Source organism: Canis aureus, chromosome 13, assembly GCF_053574225.1.
Source record: "Canis aureus isolate CA01 chromosome 13, VMU_Caureus_v.1.0, whole genome shotgun sequence".
Lineage (NCBI taxonomy): Eukaryota > Metazoa > Chordata > Mammalia > Carnivora > Canidae > Canis > Canis aureus.
This window is the reverse complement of record NC_135623.1, coordinates 29,237,720-29,257,207: the sequence shown is the minus strand read 5'-3', so window position 1 is coordinate 29,257,207 and position 19,488 is coordinate 29,237,720. Positions and strand designations below refer to the sequence as shown.

Here is a 19,488-nt window from a genome sequence, read left to right as displayed (position 1 = left end):
CATAGCATATTGTTAAAATACCTCTCTAAATTCATTTAAGTGGCATATTAGACATAAAAAAAAATTCAGTAAGGAAAAAAACAAAGAGAATTAGGATTCTATGTAGAAAGCTTATTCAGACTCTGATGTATTGCAAAGGAAAAAATCAAACTGTAAAAAAACAAAGTAGTTCAGAATTTTTTTGGAAATAACCATGTCATACTGGAATGAAACTAGAAAATTTAAGATTTCTGCAAAATTTTGACTCTCTGACTTGAGAGGAAAATCTGTGTCTTTACAAATAACTGATGTGTTTATTTTAAAAAGATTGTAAAATAAATATTCCAGTATGAAATTCATCATATCTATTTAGAATATATGAAGTCTATTCACTCTTATCAAGAATCACCTCTTTAAAATAGGAGCTTTCGAAATAGCCAAAAGTTTAGGTCCATTGTGCAATTATGCATGATACGTTTAAAAAACTATACATACAAATACCATTTTTTAAGAAAGAAAATACAGTCAAATGCAAAGCATTTAATCTAAAACACAGTTTCATATTTTAACATCAAATCAGGATACACATATAATCAATAGTAAAACATAAATTATCAACCATCTTTCTTTCTTTGTCAAATGTAGAATAACAATGCCTCTTGACAATCATTTTTGAAGAAAATAACTGTATCCATTCATATTATCACTCTTAACCTAGAATCAAGCAGCTTGAGTCAAAAACAAAACCAAAAAAAAAAAAAAAAAAAACCATTGAGATGTTCCTACCTGTTCACAGTGAGCTTTCTGTAGAGTGATTGTGAATTTATCTTTTCCAGTTCCTTTCACAAGGATGTATTGGCACATTCCAATAAAAGAATAATGTCGACCATCAAATGTTGTAAAATGAGAATCACCCACAACGGAGCATTGAACTACCAGAAAAAAAATAATAAGAAGAAGAAAAATAAGAAAAGACAAAAAGAAGAAGGAGAGAGAGAAGGAGAAGGTGGAGAAAGAAATCACATTTATTCTTAAAAAGCAAAAAGCTGATTTACGGTAAATAATCATGCATCAAAAAGAATAACTAAAGTGTCTAAAATGTACCAGCTTGACAAACTTACCAGATTATGTTATGTAAGTTAACTTAAAATTTATTAAATGACAGCACTTCCGTGTACTTTTTAGGTTTTGTAATATTTATAGTACTTCAATAAGTTTTCACCAGTTTCCTGCTCAAAGCTATCCTTCATTCAATTTTCCATTTATCCTCTGAATATCTGAATTTATTGATCATTACATCTCTTGTTATATATGAGATGACCTCATAAAAATCATTACTATCTTCCTTCAATTTAAAAAAACTGAGACTTTTTCTTTAAAAACATTTTAAAAGATTTACCTGGACAGTCATGCTCAGTGCAGTTCCAAACTCCACCAACACATACACTAAATGAAATTGTAAGAATATGAATTATTGGTATAGAAAAACTGCATTAACATTTGCATCAGCATACTGGTTAATGTACCAAAATATACCATGTTTATAGGTTCAGAATACTCTGACTTGAAAAATATATTGACAGGAGTTCAATTAACTGAAAAATTTGGACTGGCCAGTGCCTAAATTATTATCTATTGTGTGTCATCCTAAGTCACTAAGATGACACAGAGGGAATACAGAATGGTCAGGGACAAAAGTCCTATGCAAACAGAGAACTTCTGTTTTATGTTCTCTCATTGCTTAAACTAAAAAAAAAAAAAAGTCATACACGAAAACTATTTACCTATATTATTAGAGAAATATTCATAAACAGCTAAATCAATAAATTATCCCATCTATTACAAATTAAGAAATTTCTTTTGAGGATCATGAGACATTAGAGAGAAAGGATGTCCTGTTATGTAAGATAAACTGCCATCTGCCAGCAACGAGTTTGAGGTTAGGAGGCCAGAAGGATGGAAGCAGAGTCTCTGCAGGCAGGAGCTTAAATCAGTATCTAAGAACATGGTTTGGGGACACCCGGGTGGCTCAGTGGTTGAGCGTCTGCCTTCAGCCCAGGGTGTGATCCTGGAGACCTGGGATCGAGTCCCGTGTCAGGCTCCCTGCATGGAGCCTGCTTCTCCCTATGCCTGTGTCTCTGCCTCTCTCTGTGTGTCTCATGAACAAATAAATAAAATCTTAAAAAAAAAAAATAAGAACATGGTTGGTTATCTACCTGCATGTCACTTACATTGACATCAAAGGGAAAATGGGCTGATGACATTTATACCTGCTTCTTTATAAGACTCCCAGGAGGGATTCTAAACATCTCTAATCATGGCCAAGTATTGGCAATAGGGAGAGTCACTCTTGAAAGTACTCAGTAGAGAAGGCCAGGGGTGCCGTCAAGTTCTAAGTATGTGCAAAGTACTGGTTATAAGCAAGAAGAAAATGCAACAGACGCATTACATGGGTATATGATTTGATGGGATTATTACCAAAGGAAGTGGGTAGAATTAAATCACAAAAGAAATTAAGGATTTTCTAGATTTTTTCTAGATTTTTTTTTTCTGAACTTGCTTTCATCTTTAAACATGAAAATATGTATGGCCCCCTGCCTCCCTCCTTCACAGACTTTAAATAGGATGCAAACCATGTCTTGGAATTTTTGGAAGAAAATCAGTAATAAGTATATTCCTTTAAATATATGTCATGGTAATGGACATATCAATAGCCAGGTGCCCAGAAATAAATTGGCTGAACATTGATCACATACCATTCAGTACATTCTTGTTCAATTTTTGAACCAACTGAATAAGCTAATCCATGAAAACTACACGGGCAGTTTTCCAAGGAGATGCAAGTCCCATTGTCCATTATGAGGCCTATTTAAGAAAAATACATATCAAATTCTCAAAAGAAATAACAAAAAAAGTACTCTTTAAATATAATAATTGAACCAACTTTTATTGAACACCTGCTTGCACCAGGTGCTGGAGAAATACATATATAATTTTACTTTTAAAGAGGTTACTAAAAAAATAATGATTAAAAAAAATAAAGAGGTTACTGACAACTTGGCTCTATCTCAATCAGTAGCTACCGTCAAAGGATCTCTTTCAGTGATTTTCAAATTTCTTATCCCATGACTTGTTACCAAAAACTCAAGTTTCACTACACAAAACAAGGGCAACTGGACAGTATTTCCTCGCTTTCAAGGAAGAAAGGGAGAGAAGGGGAGAGAAGACTTATTCTTGGCTTAATTTCTGTTCGTCTCAAAATGAGAGACTTACGCTATTGTCACACAGATGATAAAGAGCCGGGTCATGCTACCCAAAGGACCAGTGCAGAGGAACAGCATTTGCTACCTCTCATTCTTCAGCCAGAATGTACATCAACCATGTCATCAAGCATATGCTTCGTTCAGCTGACCTTTCTCCAGAGCAAGGATTCCCAGGTGAAGGAAGCATTGACTTATATTTTGGCACATGGATTTTTATTCTGGCTCAAGCTCCTTAGTGTATCAATGGTAACAAACGGTTCAGGCCTGGCACTGGTCTAAAGATTATGCCTTGAACAGTGCTGACAGACCAACAGACTGAGGTCCACAGACAGGATTCCAAGTGGTCCTCGCTCATATTAAGTTCACACCTCTGGGATTCTACTTTTTTAATCTGTAAAAATAAAGGATTTGAGTAAATCCTCAGTGTTCTTGGTAAAGGTCTATCAGTAGAGCATTCATCTTCACCTCACCCAGTTTTAAACCTCACCTGTATCACTTGCTATGCTACTTCTAATTTCAATATTAAAACTGCATCAGGACGAAAACCTTATACTGCCAAAATGTGAGGCTTTTTTTTAATTTGCTTTCATCTTCAAAATATGAAAATATACAAATTATTGAATATCTATAACTATCTAAGAGAACAAAAGGTTTGTCCTGGTTAACTTCAGGATTATGGATTCCATGGGGTGCCTGGGTGGCCCAGTGGTTGGGAGTCTATCTTTGGCTTGGGTCGTGATCCCAGGGTCCTGGGATCGAGTCCCACATCGGGCTCCCCACAGAGAGGCTGCTTCTTCCTCTGCTGGTGTCTCTGCCTCTCTCTGTGTGTCTCTGATGAATAAATAAATAAAATATTTTTTTCCTTTTTTTTAAAAAAAAAGGACAGTGGATTCCAAATTCCCTGGAAAATGTACAAAGTAGAAAAGTAGCCATTCCTGGTCACTTCGAGGACCAAATCCTACAAGGGTAGAAAATGCAACAGTCCTAATGTCCTGAGACAGGACAGTATGACATGAGTCTTAGATCACTGGATACTAGTTTCCATGAGTACAGACATCATTTCTTTCACCGAGTGCTTACCGTCTGCGCAGTAACATCCATCAAGACAATGGAGATTGCTCCCAAGACACTGTTTCTCAAACGTGCAAGTTGGTGGGCAACAGCTGATACAATCCCGGTGGACGAAGCTATCATCACATTTATCAGCTAAAACGGGCAAACAAGGGAGCTGTAAGTCAAATTTACTCACCTCTCTTTCAAAAAAGGTACAGCATCTTGAAAAGTATGCAAGTTTACCAATGTTACTGTGTCAATGACAGATCCCTGCAAATCATTAGTTTTGAGCACTACAGAAAGTTTTAAGTACTAGGATAAACCTGAAATTAACAAAAATACACAGTGTTTAGAAAATTAAAAATACAAACAAACAAACAAAAAAACATACTACATGCTGGAAAGTCATCTCTCCAGTCTTGGATAGGGTAGCCAGCATGGGAACAGGCCCTGGCGTACTCCGTGGCTGCTCGACAATAGGTTTCATCATCATCAGTTCTGGAAAGTGAAAAGACAGAGCCAGAGTCACACAGGAAATATTGGCAGAAACCATGCCTCTGAGCTCCTGCTCTCTAGAAATGCTAAGTGCATAATGAATATTCTAGTATTAACTGATGACAGCATGTGCGTATCATGTACAATAACACAGAAAACATAGAAGCATGACATCCCAGCTTAAAAGGGCCTGCGATGAAGACTAAGTTGTCTTCATCAAACTATTTCAAGTATTTGGCCACTTTTCTTTTGATTCAAAAAACTACCTCTACTGAAAAAAACTTCTGTTTTAATTATGATGTTCTGCTCAGAATCTTGTACATATTGCTTTCCTCCCACACAAAGCATCCCAGATCTTTTAGAAAATCCTATTAATAAATATAAAAAGTTTATATTTATAAATTTACATCTATACATCCCACTATAATAGATAAAAATCTATCACAATAAAAGCATCATATATGAAAATTATGTTCAAAATATAATGCTCTTAATATAAGCTGGAATAAAACCAATACTCATGAAACCATAGCAGTTTTGAAAGATTGAGTAAATAGCATTTTACTTTAAGATTTAAAAGGTTTTTAATTCTTTATCTTTTTTTTGTTTGTTTTTTATTTTTAATTCTTTTAAGCTTAAATTGTTAAGGCTAGTTACTTTTATAATTTTGCCAAGAGTAAATAATCTCTCATTGTTTTCCTATAATCACCCTAGGAGCTCCTGTCAAACAAATATAAGAGGCCTGACAATTCCCAAAGCAGATTAACGCAGCATCTCTAAAATAAGCAGGTTTTAGAATAAGGTAGTGGACTTGTTTTTCAATCCAATTCAAACTCAAAATTGAATAGTTAAACATCTTACAAGATAATGACCTTAAGAATGTTGTATTTTGTGAACCTTAGCATTTCCAGTATCTCTGCTGTAAAAGCCACTCATCTCAAATTGCACTTATCCTGTGCTACTGTAATTGGAGTCGCATAGCTTATCTAGTCCAATTAACTGAGCTTCAGAGGGGAAAAAAAGGACTGAGCATGTAAACTTCAGAAGGTCAGAAAATATTCTAAACCTCCAAACAAAAAAATTCTCTGAAAAACAGGGTAAGCTAAAATTCTTGAATTCCTAAAAAGATAATAAGCTTCTGATTTATATTTAAATACATGCATTGTTTCCTATAATTAATAGAGGCTTTGAAAGTTAACAAAGTACCTGAATATTGGTTTCCCACCCCAATGCAACTATTATTAAAATAGCTACCATATCTTAAGTATCTATGTTAACTCTCGGATCGATGCCAGGCCCATTACACTTGGTATCACACGAAAATTCACAACAATTAGGCAAGAAAGAAGTTATTATTCCAATTTAGTGAGGCAGGGGGAATGAGCTTATTTGCTCCATTTTGAATGTTAGCTTTTTTAATCATGAAAATGAGCATTAAATAATCATTGTTTTTAAACCAATTGACTTTAGAATGGCAAAGTTAAAAGCATGTCCTTGCTGCTAGGTTTATCATTGTTTGTTTCAAATTTTTATTTAAATTCCAGTTAGTTAACATACAGTGTAACATTGGTTTCCGGAGTAGAATTCAGTAATATTGTCACTTACATTTAACACTCAGTGCTCATCCCAACAAGTGCCCTCCTTAATGCCCATCGCCCATTTAACCCATCCCAGCCTCTCCAAAAGGAAGAAAAAAAAGAGAGAGAAGGAGGCAAACCATAAGAGACTATTGAATATAGAGAACAAACCAAGGGTGGGTCTATCATTCTTAAAAGAAAAAACAGGAGGGCATAGGTTCAAAGATGTTATTATAACATCCTTCCGATTCCAACTCAGATGTCATCTCCTTTGTGGAGCTATGGTAGGCATTGCCTGATGAAGCCAGCAATTTTCTGCTCCACATCCATAGCACTTCACATTTAGAGCATGTGTCATTGCTGGACACCTGCTTCTGCCCCCATGAGAATGTGAGTCCCTAGGACAGAGTCCATGTCTACACTGTTTCAGTCTCTTCAAGATGTGGGCACAGTACTCTCAGCTCAGAAGAGATGCTAAGCAAACATGAGCTGGATTGAATTCCATATGCGATCACAATGCCAACAGGAAATTAATTTGTGTACAGCAAATTCACAATTCTATTCTCCTGATATAGAATCTCGGTGGTGCCATCCCCTGATATAAGAAATGAAGAGAATCTCCTTCAGGGGAGAAAGGATGTAAGCCTAAGCCTGGGGGAAATATTGAGACAAGTCAAAAGGCTACTAATCAACAGTAGTTTCTCACTTCTGTTTAATCAAGACCCACTTACTTGATTTATAATGTCCTTCTTTTTGGTATTACATGCCCGCCCTGCCCCCAAACCTGGTCTCTGCACCTCAAACACATCACTTAAGATATCAGTTGATTTTAACCACTAAAAGGTGTTTCCCTATCCTGCCATTTTTATTTGCCCTGGAGAAAGCGGTGGGATTCCAAAATCTAAAGCCTACGGATATCAAAATTCCAAAAGACAAAAATGTTAGTCCCTCAATGATGATATTTCAGATGACGTAAGTATAACAGAGGCTGTTTTTTTTTGTGGTTTTTGGTCTCCAGAGCCTGCTTCTCATCAGTGTTAGAACTCCCAAGTTTTTTTTTTTTTTTAATATTTATTTATTTATGTATGATAGTCACAGAGAGAGAGAGAGAGAGGCAGAGACACAGGCAGAGGGAGAAGCAGGCTCCATGCACCGGGAGCCTGATATGGGATTCGATCCCGGGTCTCCAGGATCACGCCCTGGGCCAAAGGCAGGCGCTAAACCGCTGCGCCACCCAGGGATCCCAGAACTCCCAAGTTTTTGTTGAGCATGTGGCTGCCCAGCCAAAAACAGTACTTCCCATCTGTCCTTGCTTCAAGGTGTGGCCATGTTCCTAAGTTCTGTCCAAAGGGTTAAAAGTGTGCTTTTCACTTCAGATCACTTCCTTTAAAAAGCTGCCAGCCAGCCCTCTACTTCCTTTTCTCCCTTTCTAAGAGCTAAACTATTGATGTGGTAGTAGGGAGCCGGTTCTGGCAATAAAATTGAGATTAGTACCTTGGGCCTTGGGAGGAGTAACATAGCAATAGCATCGCTGTGTCATTGGAAAACTCATGGAGTGGACACATGGTATGATATCAGGACCACTTACAAACTTGGACTTTACAGGAGAGAAATATAAGCTTCAATTTAATATAAGCCATTGATACTCTGACAATTGAAGCAGTCAAACAATATCCTAACTAATAAATGGAAAATGACTTTCCCGGATCTTCCAAATAGTATTTCATCTCAGGCGACCTGCAAAGTGGGTGCTAAAGATGATGATGCCAAAGGGGAGTGAAAAGACTACCGGAAAATGGCCAAAGAATGAGTTGTGGTGGAATAAGAACAATTTTTAACTCCATATACTTGGCTAAATTAAAACCATGAACTACCTGTAGAGATCCTCAAAAAAAAAAAAAAAAAAAAAAAAAAGACTGAGTAAAAGAGCAAAGATATAACAAGTAGCACTTAAAAATAAAAGCAAGTAGGGAATAAATATTGTAAAATATTGTTAGGTCAGCCTCCAATATTTGAGGCAGATGGGGAGCTCTTTCAAAACTCCCACATTAGTTCATATATCCCTGAAAGTAGAGACTATACACATAAATATATAACTGTACTCTATTCAAAATTAACAAGTATCCCAAAAAAGTTGAACATCTGAAAAATGTCACTATATTCATTATTTTTATAATAATCTCCCATTAACTAAAGCAGAATAGTTCTAAATAAGACAATGTCACACTATCTTAACTTTCCCTCTTTGTTCTCACCTTTTTTTTTTTAACTTTTATTTATTTATGATAGGCACACAGAGAGAGAGAGAGAGAGAGAGAGAGGCAGAGACGCAGGCAGAGGGAGAAGCAGGCTCCATGCACCGGGAGCCTGACGTGGGATTCGATCCTGGATATCCAGGACCGCGCCCTGGGCCAAAGGCAGGCGCCAAACCGCCACACCACCCAGGGATCCCTGTTCTCACCTTTGATAAATAAACCTCTCCACAAGCTACAAGCTATACGGTGACGTGTAAGTGGTTTTACTCAATAAAAAATTAGTCTAGTCTTTTACAACAAAGTTCCCATGTATCATTTACACATCTTGAGTTTCGTAAAACATGTGGATTTATTAAAATTATTTGAGATATTCCTGAATATTCAAGATGGTTAATTAAATACTCTTGGTAAATTTTTGGAAAAAAATAGTAAAAAAGACTTTAATAACAGGTAACCTATAGTAACTTCTACATCGATGAACATATTATGATGGGTCTCGCTAAATATGTTCCCTAGACAACCATCTAGTCTAGGTGTTCTTAACGTGTAAGAGTTGGGTGACCTTGGGTGGGACAAAGATTACACGTGTATTTTCACTAATCTCCAACTGACACTTGGCATTTTCTTCAATTACTCATATAGACAACACATCACAATGTTCTCAGCAATATCTGTGATCTTGTCAACAATTTATCTCACATCTCATTTTTCAATGTTTTCATTTCTAATTACAATTGTTGCAGATATCTCAAAATATTGTTTACACTCATCATTATGTCAAACAATAGTAGTTATAGTTAGACCTGCAAGGTATATAAAAAACACATATATCATAAATTCATTTCTTTTACTATTTTGATAACTCTGTTTCCATATAGTTTCTTTTGCAGTTTTATGTGTTTGATTTTGCACATTTCAAAACATTATTTTGGAAGAATCTATTGACATCTCTAAACTGCTAAATGGGATCCGTGGTACAAGCCATATTTAAAAATTGCTGTATTCAGTTCCTGCTGCTTCTAGAACCCATTTAGACTATATGTATTATCCAGCAAGCTTTTAATAACTATTAGTGCAGTTTATGTTTCACATTTCCATTATACTTTGTGAACTGCTGAGAGGGCTACATTACAGAAGTGGTTTTTGCTCTTCTTTTTGGATAAAGAAAATTCAATTACAAATACTAATGATTTCACTTACTTGCAAAGATCATTAACACAGCTGGCAATATACAAATATGGATCAATATATTCATGGCAGCTCAAAAAAGGGAACTGCAGCAATATCTGACACTTGAAGAAGATGGCCTGTGTGGAAGAGGATGACAGTCATCAGAACATATTTAATGATACATGTGTGCTCTCATTTCTTCCACTGATCTATTGGCAGGACCCTCTGTTCTTACCAGGAAAGGGAAGGTAATTCATCCATATAGTAACCATTTTTCTAACTACGTATTTGCACAATGAGTAAGTAGCGCCCTCATGCAACTCATTACATTCACTATTTCTAAATAATCTTCAAGTTATTCCTGTTGCAGAGACATTCCCTGAATTTTACAGTGTTTAATTATGTCATGTTTGCACTAAAAGTGCTTAATATTCAGTATACAAATGCAATATGTGTATATTATACCCAACATGCCCAAACTTTTCACATCAAATTTACCTCAAATGCTGGCATTCCACTGGAGCACGGATTTGGAAAATCTGAGGGTGTGGGTACACATTTGGTGTCATCTGGAATTTGCACTGACCAACTATTTGCAAACATAGCAATGTCTTCTGTATAGTCCTCTGTTTCATACAAACACACACAGAGAGAGAAATATGTGTATTAGCATCACTTTACCCAAACACAGCTCATCAACTTCCTGGTCAAAAAGTTAAATTCAATAACTTTATAATTAGCAATGATTGCCAGTGATATTAGACTATAATATTACCTTAGCATGATAACAATACATCACACAAAGTGTAAGCACCAAATCAAAGTTCACATCGTTGGAGAGAGAAAAAGCAAACATCGTTGAAGCAACATGAGGCGGGATTAAAAGTGAATGGTGCAACACGCACACCAGTAAAGCACTCATTAGCCTGAGTGTGTTGTAGAGAGGAGAAAAATACACCTAAAACTAAGAAGCATAAGTAAGAGTTGGGGTGAAATTTTTCAGACAGCCCCCTCATTATATTTAATATCAATCAAAACCTTACTAAAACCGTAGTTCCATTTTTGAGGTACACAACAATAAAAAAAGTCTTCCGTGGAGATTTCAGAGGATAACCACACAGACAACGAGAGACTGGAAGAGACACCCAGAGAAGACTAAGAAGTGAATCCATTTCATCTGAAGATGACCAATAGTGTTTCTAAACGTGCTCAGGACAGGTTGCTAAGAATCATGCTACTATCCCGCATTGCGTAGAGGCAAGCTTCAGGAGCTAATGTGCAGGCAGCAGCAGACAGATGGTTGGTGGTGAGGCTTCTGGGTCCCAGCTCCACATCAAGCTTAAAACGTCTCAGCACCTGGCCTGAGAACAAGTCCAGGGCCTCATATGAAAATTAATCTTGCCCCACATTTAGAGGAAGGTTGAATCTAAAATCTCAAAGATGTAGGAGAACCAAACAAGGTAACATCTCAAAGTTTCATCTAAGACAACTGTCAGATGGGAGCTTTAGGTTCCTCACCACTTAAGTTCATGCACTGATGACAAGCTTCCGCACCACTAGAATAAGTAACTTGGGCCCGATGTTTGACCACTCTCGCTCAGCATCTTCAAGATCCGAACATGTCTGCTTATAATACCAAGGCTTGGGAGAATGTGGTGGGAGTTCATCTACAAGAATGCTTCCCTCTCTTTGTAAAATCCCCAACTTTATTGTGGCCTGGAAGATTTTTTCAATCTGGCCCCTGCACTCCCCTCACTCCCCATCACCTTCACCCACCACACCCACACCCACACCTTCTATATCCTTCACCCTTAGTCCTGCTCAGTCTACTCCAGGCGTACTGGCCTTATTTATACTGCTCTCCACTCAAGCTCATTCCCACCTTGCTCCTGCTCCTCATCCTTCAAAATTCCCTCCAATCTTCCCTCTGCAATCCTCCTTACTTCATTTGGGGTTTTTTTATTATTTTATTTTACTTTATTTTATTTTATTTTATTTTATTTTATTTTATTTTATTTTAGGTGTCTGTTTAATAGGACTTCCTCAGACACATCTCTGTCACATGATCTGGACTACTACCAAACACACCCTGTTGTATCACTCTTAATCTCCTTTCCCAACTTCTTTTCCTCATAGCTGCTGTTGCTTACAAAAATTATATTTTAATTAGTCTCTATTCATTTTGTCTTCTACATTGAGGGGTAACAGTTTGTCAAAGATGCCCCTATTGCTTATCCCTAGTTTAATATCTGACATGTAGTAGGTGCTCAAAATATATTTGCTAAGTAAGTGAATGAGGCCTCCTGTGTGGCTCAGCGGTTGAGCATCTGCCTTTGGCTCAGGGTGTGATCTCGGGGTCCTGAGACTGAGTCCCACATCAGGTTCCTTGGGGGGAGACTGCTTTTCCCTCTGCCCACGTCTCTGCCTCTCTTTCTGTGTCTCTCATAAATAAATAAATAAAATCTTAAATAAATAAGTGAATGAATCAATGGGGGTTTGTAAAATTTAAATAGATTATTAGAACCCTAAAGCTTTCAAGTTTGGCCCACCTCATTATCTCTGATATTGTTGGTAAATGTTACACATTGAACCAAGCATTGGCCTGATCTAATATATATTTTTTAAAAAGGTTCATTTATTTTAGAGAGAGCACACAGGTGCACATGCATGGGGCGGGGGTGGGGGAAGAGGGGGAGAGAGAATTGCTAGGTGATGCCCCCCTGAGCACGGAGCCCCACGCAGTGATCGGATCTTAATGACACTGAGATCATGACCTGAACCAAAACCAAGAGTCCAACCCTCAGCCAACAGAGCCACACAGGGGCCCCTAATATACCTTTTTAAAAAGGAAAAACTGATGTTACTTGTTTTGTTTTGTTTTGTTATAATGAGTGAAAGAGAGTGCACATGTGTGCATGAGAGAGCTGGGAGGGGAACGGCATATGGAGAGGGAGAAAGAGAATCTTAAGCAGGCTCAGCCCAGAGCCCAGGTAGGGCTCAATCCCAGGATCCTGAAATCATGATCTGAGTTGAAACCAAGAGTCTGATGCTCAACTGACCGAGCCACCCAGGTGCCCCTGATGTTACTTTTAAGTAAATGTATAGTTACATTTCATTTCAAAACATCATCATTTTTGAAAAGTCTGCAGGATCAAAAATATTACCCAAAGGCCCACTGATTTCAATATCAATGCACAAATTTTAATGTAACTAAACAGCCTGGATAGTCCCCTAGAGTTCACTTTAATCCTAGCTTAAAACTACATATTTAGCTATTTTTGTAACAATGCATTAATAAGAGTCACAAAAGTTGGTTATAATGAGACTTTAAGTCCGTATCAATTGGTAGTCTGGAAGCCTGCAAAACTCAGTTTAAAATGTTTTGTATAAAATATGCTATAAGTAAAGTAATTTCTTGTACATATTGGAACACTTTCTAAGAGTGAAAATGAGGCATTATTAATTGCTACATTGGGAAAAACAAGAGTAAACCAGGGCTTCTATTTTGATGTGTAGCTAGCTATAAACATGAATTATGGAACCAGAATCTCTGCGAGCCAATCAATTAAAATATTTCTATATCCACAGAAATTCTGAAAAGCCTCATTTCTTTGTGAAGTCATCCCTGAAGAACGAGTAGGGATGCAGGAAGAAATACAATTTTAATCACTGTTAAGAAACTATGCATTCAATGGCTTTCAATCAAACTAACTCAATGCCTCTAATGATTTATCTAATCAGTAGAGGAAAGAGTGAGTTAAAAAAAAAAAAAACACTAGGCATGTGAAAGCTAAAGGTAACACAGCTCGTCTGTAGACATTTTCTTGCATTATTACAGAATGGGAGATAATTGGAGGGCAGCTTCCTCTGGCATCCTTATAAGTTCTTGTGCTAGTTTTTTTATTACTCTGCTTTCCGCTGTGCACCAAAAAAAAACTATGAAAAAGCTGAAATATCTCTTTAGGCTCTTCCTACATACTTTCCAGGATCCTTCTTGCCTTCTGCCAATTTAGCCATAATTCAGTCCACTTGCCTCCTGCCGGTCTTCTTCCAGCTATAATCTGCTAACACTCTTCTACACGCTGCCCAGTTATCTAACCATTTTATGAGCAAACATTTTATGTCCCAGGTCATCAAAGTCTGTCTGACCCTTAACGCAAATCCTTACCTGAGTCTCTCAGCCTCTAGCAAGAGCAGATGCTGTGTTATATCCTCACCTTTGTACCATGTTCCCCAGACGTCCCGGGGCAAGCTGCCCACAGCTGTTTTTCTAACTCTAACACTGAGAACTGAATTAAGTATTATTTTCTTCATGAAGCTTTGATAGCAAAGAAAAAGAAATCAATAATGACCATCTGATTGGTCCCAAACCATCCTTCCTAGTACAGGCTCAAGATTCCAAGTTTGTGAATCCTCTTATTCTAAATATCTAACTGGAGACAAAACACTAGTCCATGGTGATCTCAAAACTGTACATCTGCATGGTGCTTACAGACTTTTGGGCACTTTCACTTACATTTTCTCATTTGATCCTCAAAGGCTAGGAAGCTTTTAGGGTCATTATTATTATCTTCATTTTACACATGAGAAAAACTGACTGCTTGGAATCCTCTTCTTCATTCTCAGTGTTAATAAACTAATCCTGATGATGCATTATCCATCTTGGGTAAAACATTTGCATTTTAACATGGGCCTCTTAAACCAATGCCTTTAATCAAATGTTTCCCTATGAGCTCCATTCTAGGCTTATTGAGAATACTTGGAGATGATTATAAATCAGCTAAAATGTATTCAGTATTAACTATGTGCCAGGCAACGGATGAAATATTTTACATGGATTACCTAATTTAATCCTTGCAACTCCATACTATTATTATATCACTAAATTTAGAAAGTTTAATATTGGCAAAGCAGAATTTGAACCCCATCGTCTGACTCCAGAACCCACAGTCTAAGTAGGACTTTCACTGTCTCTTAAAACACAACATATGGGTGACACTTCTCTATAAATCTTAAACTATAAAACAAAAGCATGACATGGCACTATTACAGATTAAAAGTCAGTTTCTCACACATTTATCTAAGCATGGGATTAGAAGCCAGTCAGATGGATAACCCAACCCTGACAGTACCATTTACAAACTATGTTACATTAGGCACATCACCTTGTGAACTCATGGTACAATTAAGAAAATACCAACCACCTTACAGGATAGTGTAAGGGTTGGGGATAATATAGATACATGATCATATTAACTGTTATCACAAATAGTATCAAGGTACATTATTAGTGCTGACAACACTGAATTTGGAATTAATATATTTCTATTTTACAGATGAAAAAAATTGAGCATCAGAGAGATCAAATGAGTTGCCTCAAGTTATACAACAGGTAAGAGTTGGAGCAAGATTCACAGTCTGGTGTGCTGGTATTAGGAGCAGTATTCTCCTTTATTGCACCTTAAAATGTGGCCCTAACTCATAATTGTGTCCTGTGAATCTCTATCCTGTTGCTGCTGCACACTAGTATCTAAATTGAAACAGAATCCATTTTGAATTTTGAACTAATTTCATTGAGATTAGTTTCATGACTTAGGATAAATAAACAATGACATGTACGTCACTATACACAACTAAAAAAACTTTCCAAGTTCTTATTCAACTTTATAAGTTCTGTTCGCATTATGATCTTTACAAAACCATTATCCTGGTAGTCAATGAATTAATTCCTGTGAAGACTGGATGCAAAATATCTTTTGTCTAAAAGTAGGTAAGTTTGTCTCAAATGGGTTTCAATCACTAAAATATAAGCCTAGACAAGGGAGGAGTCTTGGATGTATCCCAAGTTCCTACAACAGTGTCTGACACAGAATAAATGCTTATTTAATATTTGTTACATGAGTTATACTTCTATCTTAATTTAGCGAATGCAAACTAGCTTATGGTTTTTAAGCATGACAAATATTTTTCTATTCAATCTTCACTTAAAATCACTAGGCAGGCAAGTGATAGCTACCAATTTTACCCAGCCTATGGTAAGTTGCACCCTTCTGGATACAAATAGGTGGATCAGTGAAGGAAGAAGTCTTCAGAAGTATCACACACTTCTTCCTTTGCACACACTTACCTTGTTGAATGATGAAATCATCAGATTGAATGTCATTGTAGTTTCCACATAAACCACACGATTTCCCTTTATGCTCCTGGGACAGTTTGAGGTAAACTGCAGATATTCCATCCCAAGCCAATGAAAAACCAAAGGTTGTTTTCACAAGAATATAGTCAGCTAGTTTCTCAATGAAAATCTGCCCAATAGTCTGAGGCAACGTTAAACTTGAAAAAATAGAACAAAGCAAATTTAAGAATTAAATTCATTACGGATGCTCTATTTCTTTCTTGAAGTGACTGAGAAATAAATAAAAGATAATTATTATTCAAAATTATTGAATAAACTATGCAGCTAGATTTCCTAAACAACCATCTTGTGGGAAATCTCACCATTTAGTACTGAAATAAAAAGACAACAAAAAATGGTACCTGTTACCTCCACTGGTAAAGATTTTCTACATATAATTGGATACTTCTTTCAACCAACTAAAAATACATTTCTGCTAAACATCAGTGACTTCATAAATCTGGAAATAACCCTGTCTGTTTAGAACAATAGGAGGTAAATGTTTTTATTTCTATCTAGAAAATACGAGATAATCTAAAAATGCTGGTCAACAATTTTGAAGTAAAGAGAAACAATGGTGAACATATAAACACGCTGAGTTCTGATTTTGTTTAATTTTGCTTTAAACTTGGCTGTAAGGAGCTTCTATCCCCAAAATGTCACCTTGGTAGAAGTCATTGTTTTCCAAAAGAAAAATGTCTGGGCATGATTAATTATAATTTACATTTTTAATACTGCAAAGTACATTATTAAAAATGTAAAATACTTTGTAATACAGTAATACATAGGGGTTATATTCCTACTTTTAAAATTGGATATAATTGGGTCTATTTACACAAGAGTCATACTGAATATTTAAACTACTGATCCAATGTCTAGTCTTTCCACTTTTTACAAATATGTACACATAGGAAAGAAGTGGGAAAATGTAATAATTGAAGAAAACTAAGCAATTAGATATTTTAAGAGCACAGTAAGTCACCTAAAATACTTCAGAAAGATCACTGGTTTCCTCCCACCCACAAGTATTACAGAAAACAGCAGGTGCTAATAATTGAGAAGATGCAAGGAAAAGTCATTTTTACTAAAATAGTCATGCTAAATGAAGCTTATAACTATAATATGAGTGAGGAGGGAGGCTGGTTGGTCTACTCATACATGTCTCTCAAAAACTTCAAATTAGTGAGTTCCTTTCCAGAAACAGCATGATCCAAGGAACAAAAACTATAAAACGAAACATATTCATTAACAAAGTGATAAACCTCCCAAGAAACAATTCAGAATATCTGCAATCACTTGTACAGAGCTGTTTGAAGATAATTTCTTATGGGGAGTTAGCTACAAGAATAGGAAAACTACCAAACTTTGCATTGGAGAATAAATGTGACTCTAGTTAACTACTGCCATAATCTATTCTTATTAAAAATCATAAGCATGAAAAATTCATATTAAATTCACAGTCAAAGCCAGTATGAGTAATATCATTTAAATTTGTGAGTTTATAATGGCTATACTCGAGAAAAGTAAATCATGGTTTATAAAGATATTTCATAGCTACAGGATGTTAAGTGTATGAAGATGAAGTTGTTCTGCTGTGGGTATTTATTGGTTTGGTCATTTGTCATTTGGTTCTTTCACAACAAATCTGATGAAATACACAATTTTTGAAAATAAAAGATGCCTAACTGTGATACTCCAGCTGTGTATAACATAAAACAATGCTAGTAGACATGGGGCATAATAGTAAAAATTAGATAATCTCCCATAAATTTAAGAAAAATTCTGTGCAACCTAGTCAGGAAACATTCACAATGCAAACTAAAATGAATGTACAAATTAATGCTGAAAATTATTCATGAGTTCATATGTACCAAAACCCTTCATTTCACAGGTGAAAGAACCAAAGTGCAGACAGGGAAGGTGCAATTTGCAGAACCTTGTACATTTGATTTGATTTTATTTGATTTTGGCAAATATTTCTCAAACACCTGCTTTGAGTTAGGCCCTAGGCCAGGTGCAGCATTATTATAAGCAACTTAGCTGAATAATAAGAAAACCATCCTCTTTCCATCATATAAATCATACAAATGGAATCTAACATACAAATGGAAATCCTCAAAGAAATATTTTCTCTAAGATTTAATAAAGAGTTAGTGTCCCTGAAAATCTACCTGCATGGCATTGGTATTTTTGTTTTAAAAATGTAATGATTTTTAAAGGGACCCATTATATTACCCCAAATCCCATATAAGGAATTCTAAATTACTATTTAAATTAAGCTCCAAGAAATACATATGCAATTGCATTGTTTTCCCATTCAAAAGGCTCAGTTTTAGGGTATCCCTGGGTGGCTCGGGGGTTCAGCGCCTGCCTTCAGCCCAGGGTGTGATCCTGGAGTCCCGGGATCAAGTCCCATGTCAAGCTCCCTGCATGGAGCCTGCTTCTCCCTCTGCCTCTCTCTCTCTCTGTGTTTATCATGAATAAATAAATAAATATTAAAACAAACAAACAAACAAAAAACAAAAGGCTCAGTTTTAGAGGCACATGGGTGGTTCAGTGGTTGAAGATCTGTCTTTGGCTCAGGGTGTGGTCTCAGGGTCCTAGGATCAAGTTCCACAGCAGGCTCCCCATAGGGAGCCTGCTTCTCCCTCTGCCTCTCTCTCTCTGTGTCTCTCATGAATAAGTAAATACTTTTTTTTTAAGGCTCAGCTTTCTTTTCTAAGAAAATGAGAAGTACAGAGCCCAAATGATCAAGAAAATAAGCCTGAGAGATGTGAGGGACTGCCTAGGGTCCCCTGACTGTGACAAAGCTTAGATCAGAGTGGCTGCCTGGTACTTCAACCAAAACCCTTTATGCTATCACCTGCTGTCTCTTGAGGAATCTAAACTAAAAAAAAGTACATAGCTTGGTAAAGCCATTGTGCCGGAAAGAATCCCCAGGGTTCAAATGAATTCTAAATGATAGAATTGTTCCATCCCACAATTTACTTTTTCTGGCATAGCTCAGCCAAGAAATATTATAAAATGGGTAATTCCATAATTACTTAAATTGAAGGGTGGATTATTCCACAGTGTTCCTACTTTACATGTATAAAGCCTTTCTTCAAACTATAAACATCCCCTTCCCCAAAACTCCCAGGTCTTATTCCTGTTAGGTAGGAAGGCAAAACTGGGCCTTCCTCTGATCTATTCAAGAAAGCCAGTTATTTATTGGTTCTGAATCTTTGTCAGAACACTAATGAAAAGTCTCAAGTGGCACTCAAGCCTAATTCACACAAATTTGGGAAAGACTTCCAAAGGTTTAATTTTATTTTAAGTTACTGCTAAGGAAGGATGGAAAGGAGGAAGGAAAGAAGGAAGGGAGGGAGGGAGGGAGGGGGAAGGGGGAAGAAAGGAACAGAGAGAAAAAGAAAAAGAAAAAGAAAAAAAAGAAAGAAAGAAAGAAAGAAAGAAAGAAAGAAAGAAAGAAAAAGAAAAAAGAAGAAAGGAAAAGAAAAGATTTAAGAAAGAGGGCAAGAATA

General features: G+C 36.5%; 1 protein-coding gene and 1 long non-coding RNA gene across 6 annotated transcripts in view; one reads left to right on the top strand and one right to left on the bottom strand.

Moving 5' to 3' along the window:
• The window catches only part of OTOGL (otogelin like), a 131,065-nt gene that overhangs the window by 95,485 nt on the left and 16,092 nt on the right, over positions 1-19,488 (bottom strand). For all 3 annotated transcript variants that reach the window (XM_077845625.1, XM_077845624.1, XM_077845623.1), the window contains 8 exons: positions 15,920-16,125; positions 10,291-10,418; positions 9,823-9,929; positions 4,687-4,793; positions 4,323-4,448; positions 2,736-2,844; positions 1,379-1,425; positions 766-911 (listed from right to left, as the gene is read on the bottom strand). In XM_077845625.1, the coding sequence (XP_077701751.1) occupies positions 766-911; positions 1,379-1,425; positions 2,736-2,844; positions 4,323-4,448; positions 4,687-4,793; positions 9,823-9,929; positions 10,291-10,418; positions 15,920-16,125 (976 nt within the window). The remainder of the gene's footprint in view (positions 1-765; positions 912-1,378; positions 1,426-2,735; positions 2,845-4,322; positions 4,449-4,686; positions 4,794-9,822; positions 9,930-10,290; positions 10,419-15,919; positions 16,126-19,488) is intronic.
• The window catches only part of LOC144282238 (uncharacterized), a 41,345-nt gene that overhangs the window by 11,649 nt on the left and 10,208 nt on the right, over positions 1-19,488 (top strand). For 2 of the 3 annotated variants that reach the window (XR_013350581.1, XR_013350582.1), the window contains exons 2-3: positions 816-1,035; positions 15,129-15,184. This is a non-coding gene — a long non-coding RNA (uncharacterized LOC144282238). Of the gene's footprint in view, positions 1-815; positions 1,162-15,128; positions 15,185-19,488 lie in introns of those variants that run through there. The other variant, XR_013350583.1, reaches the window with a different exon arrangement.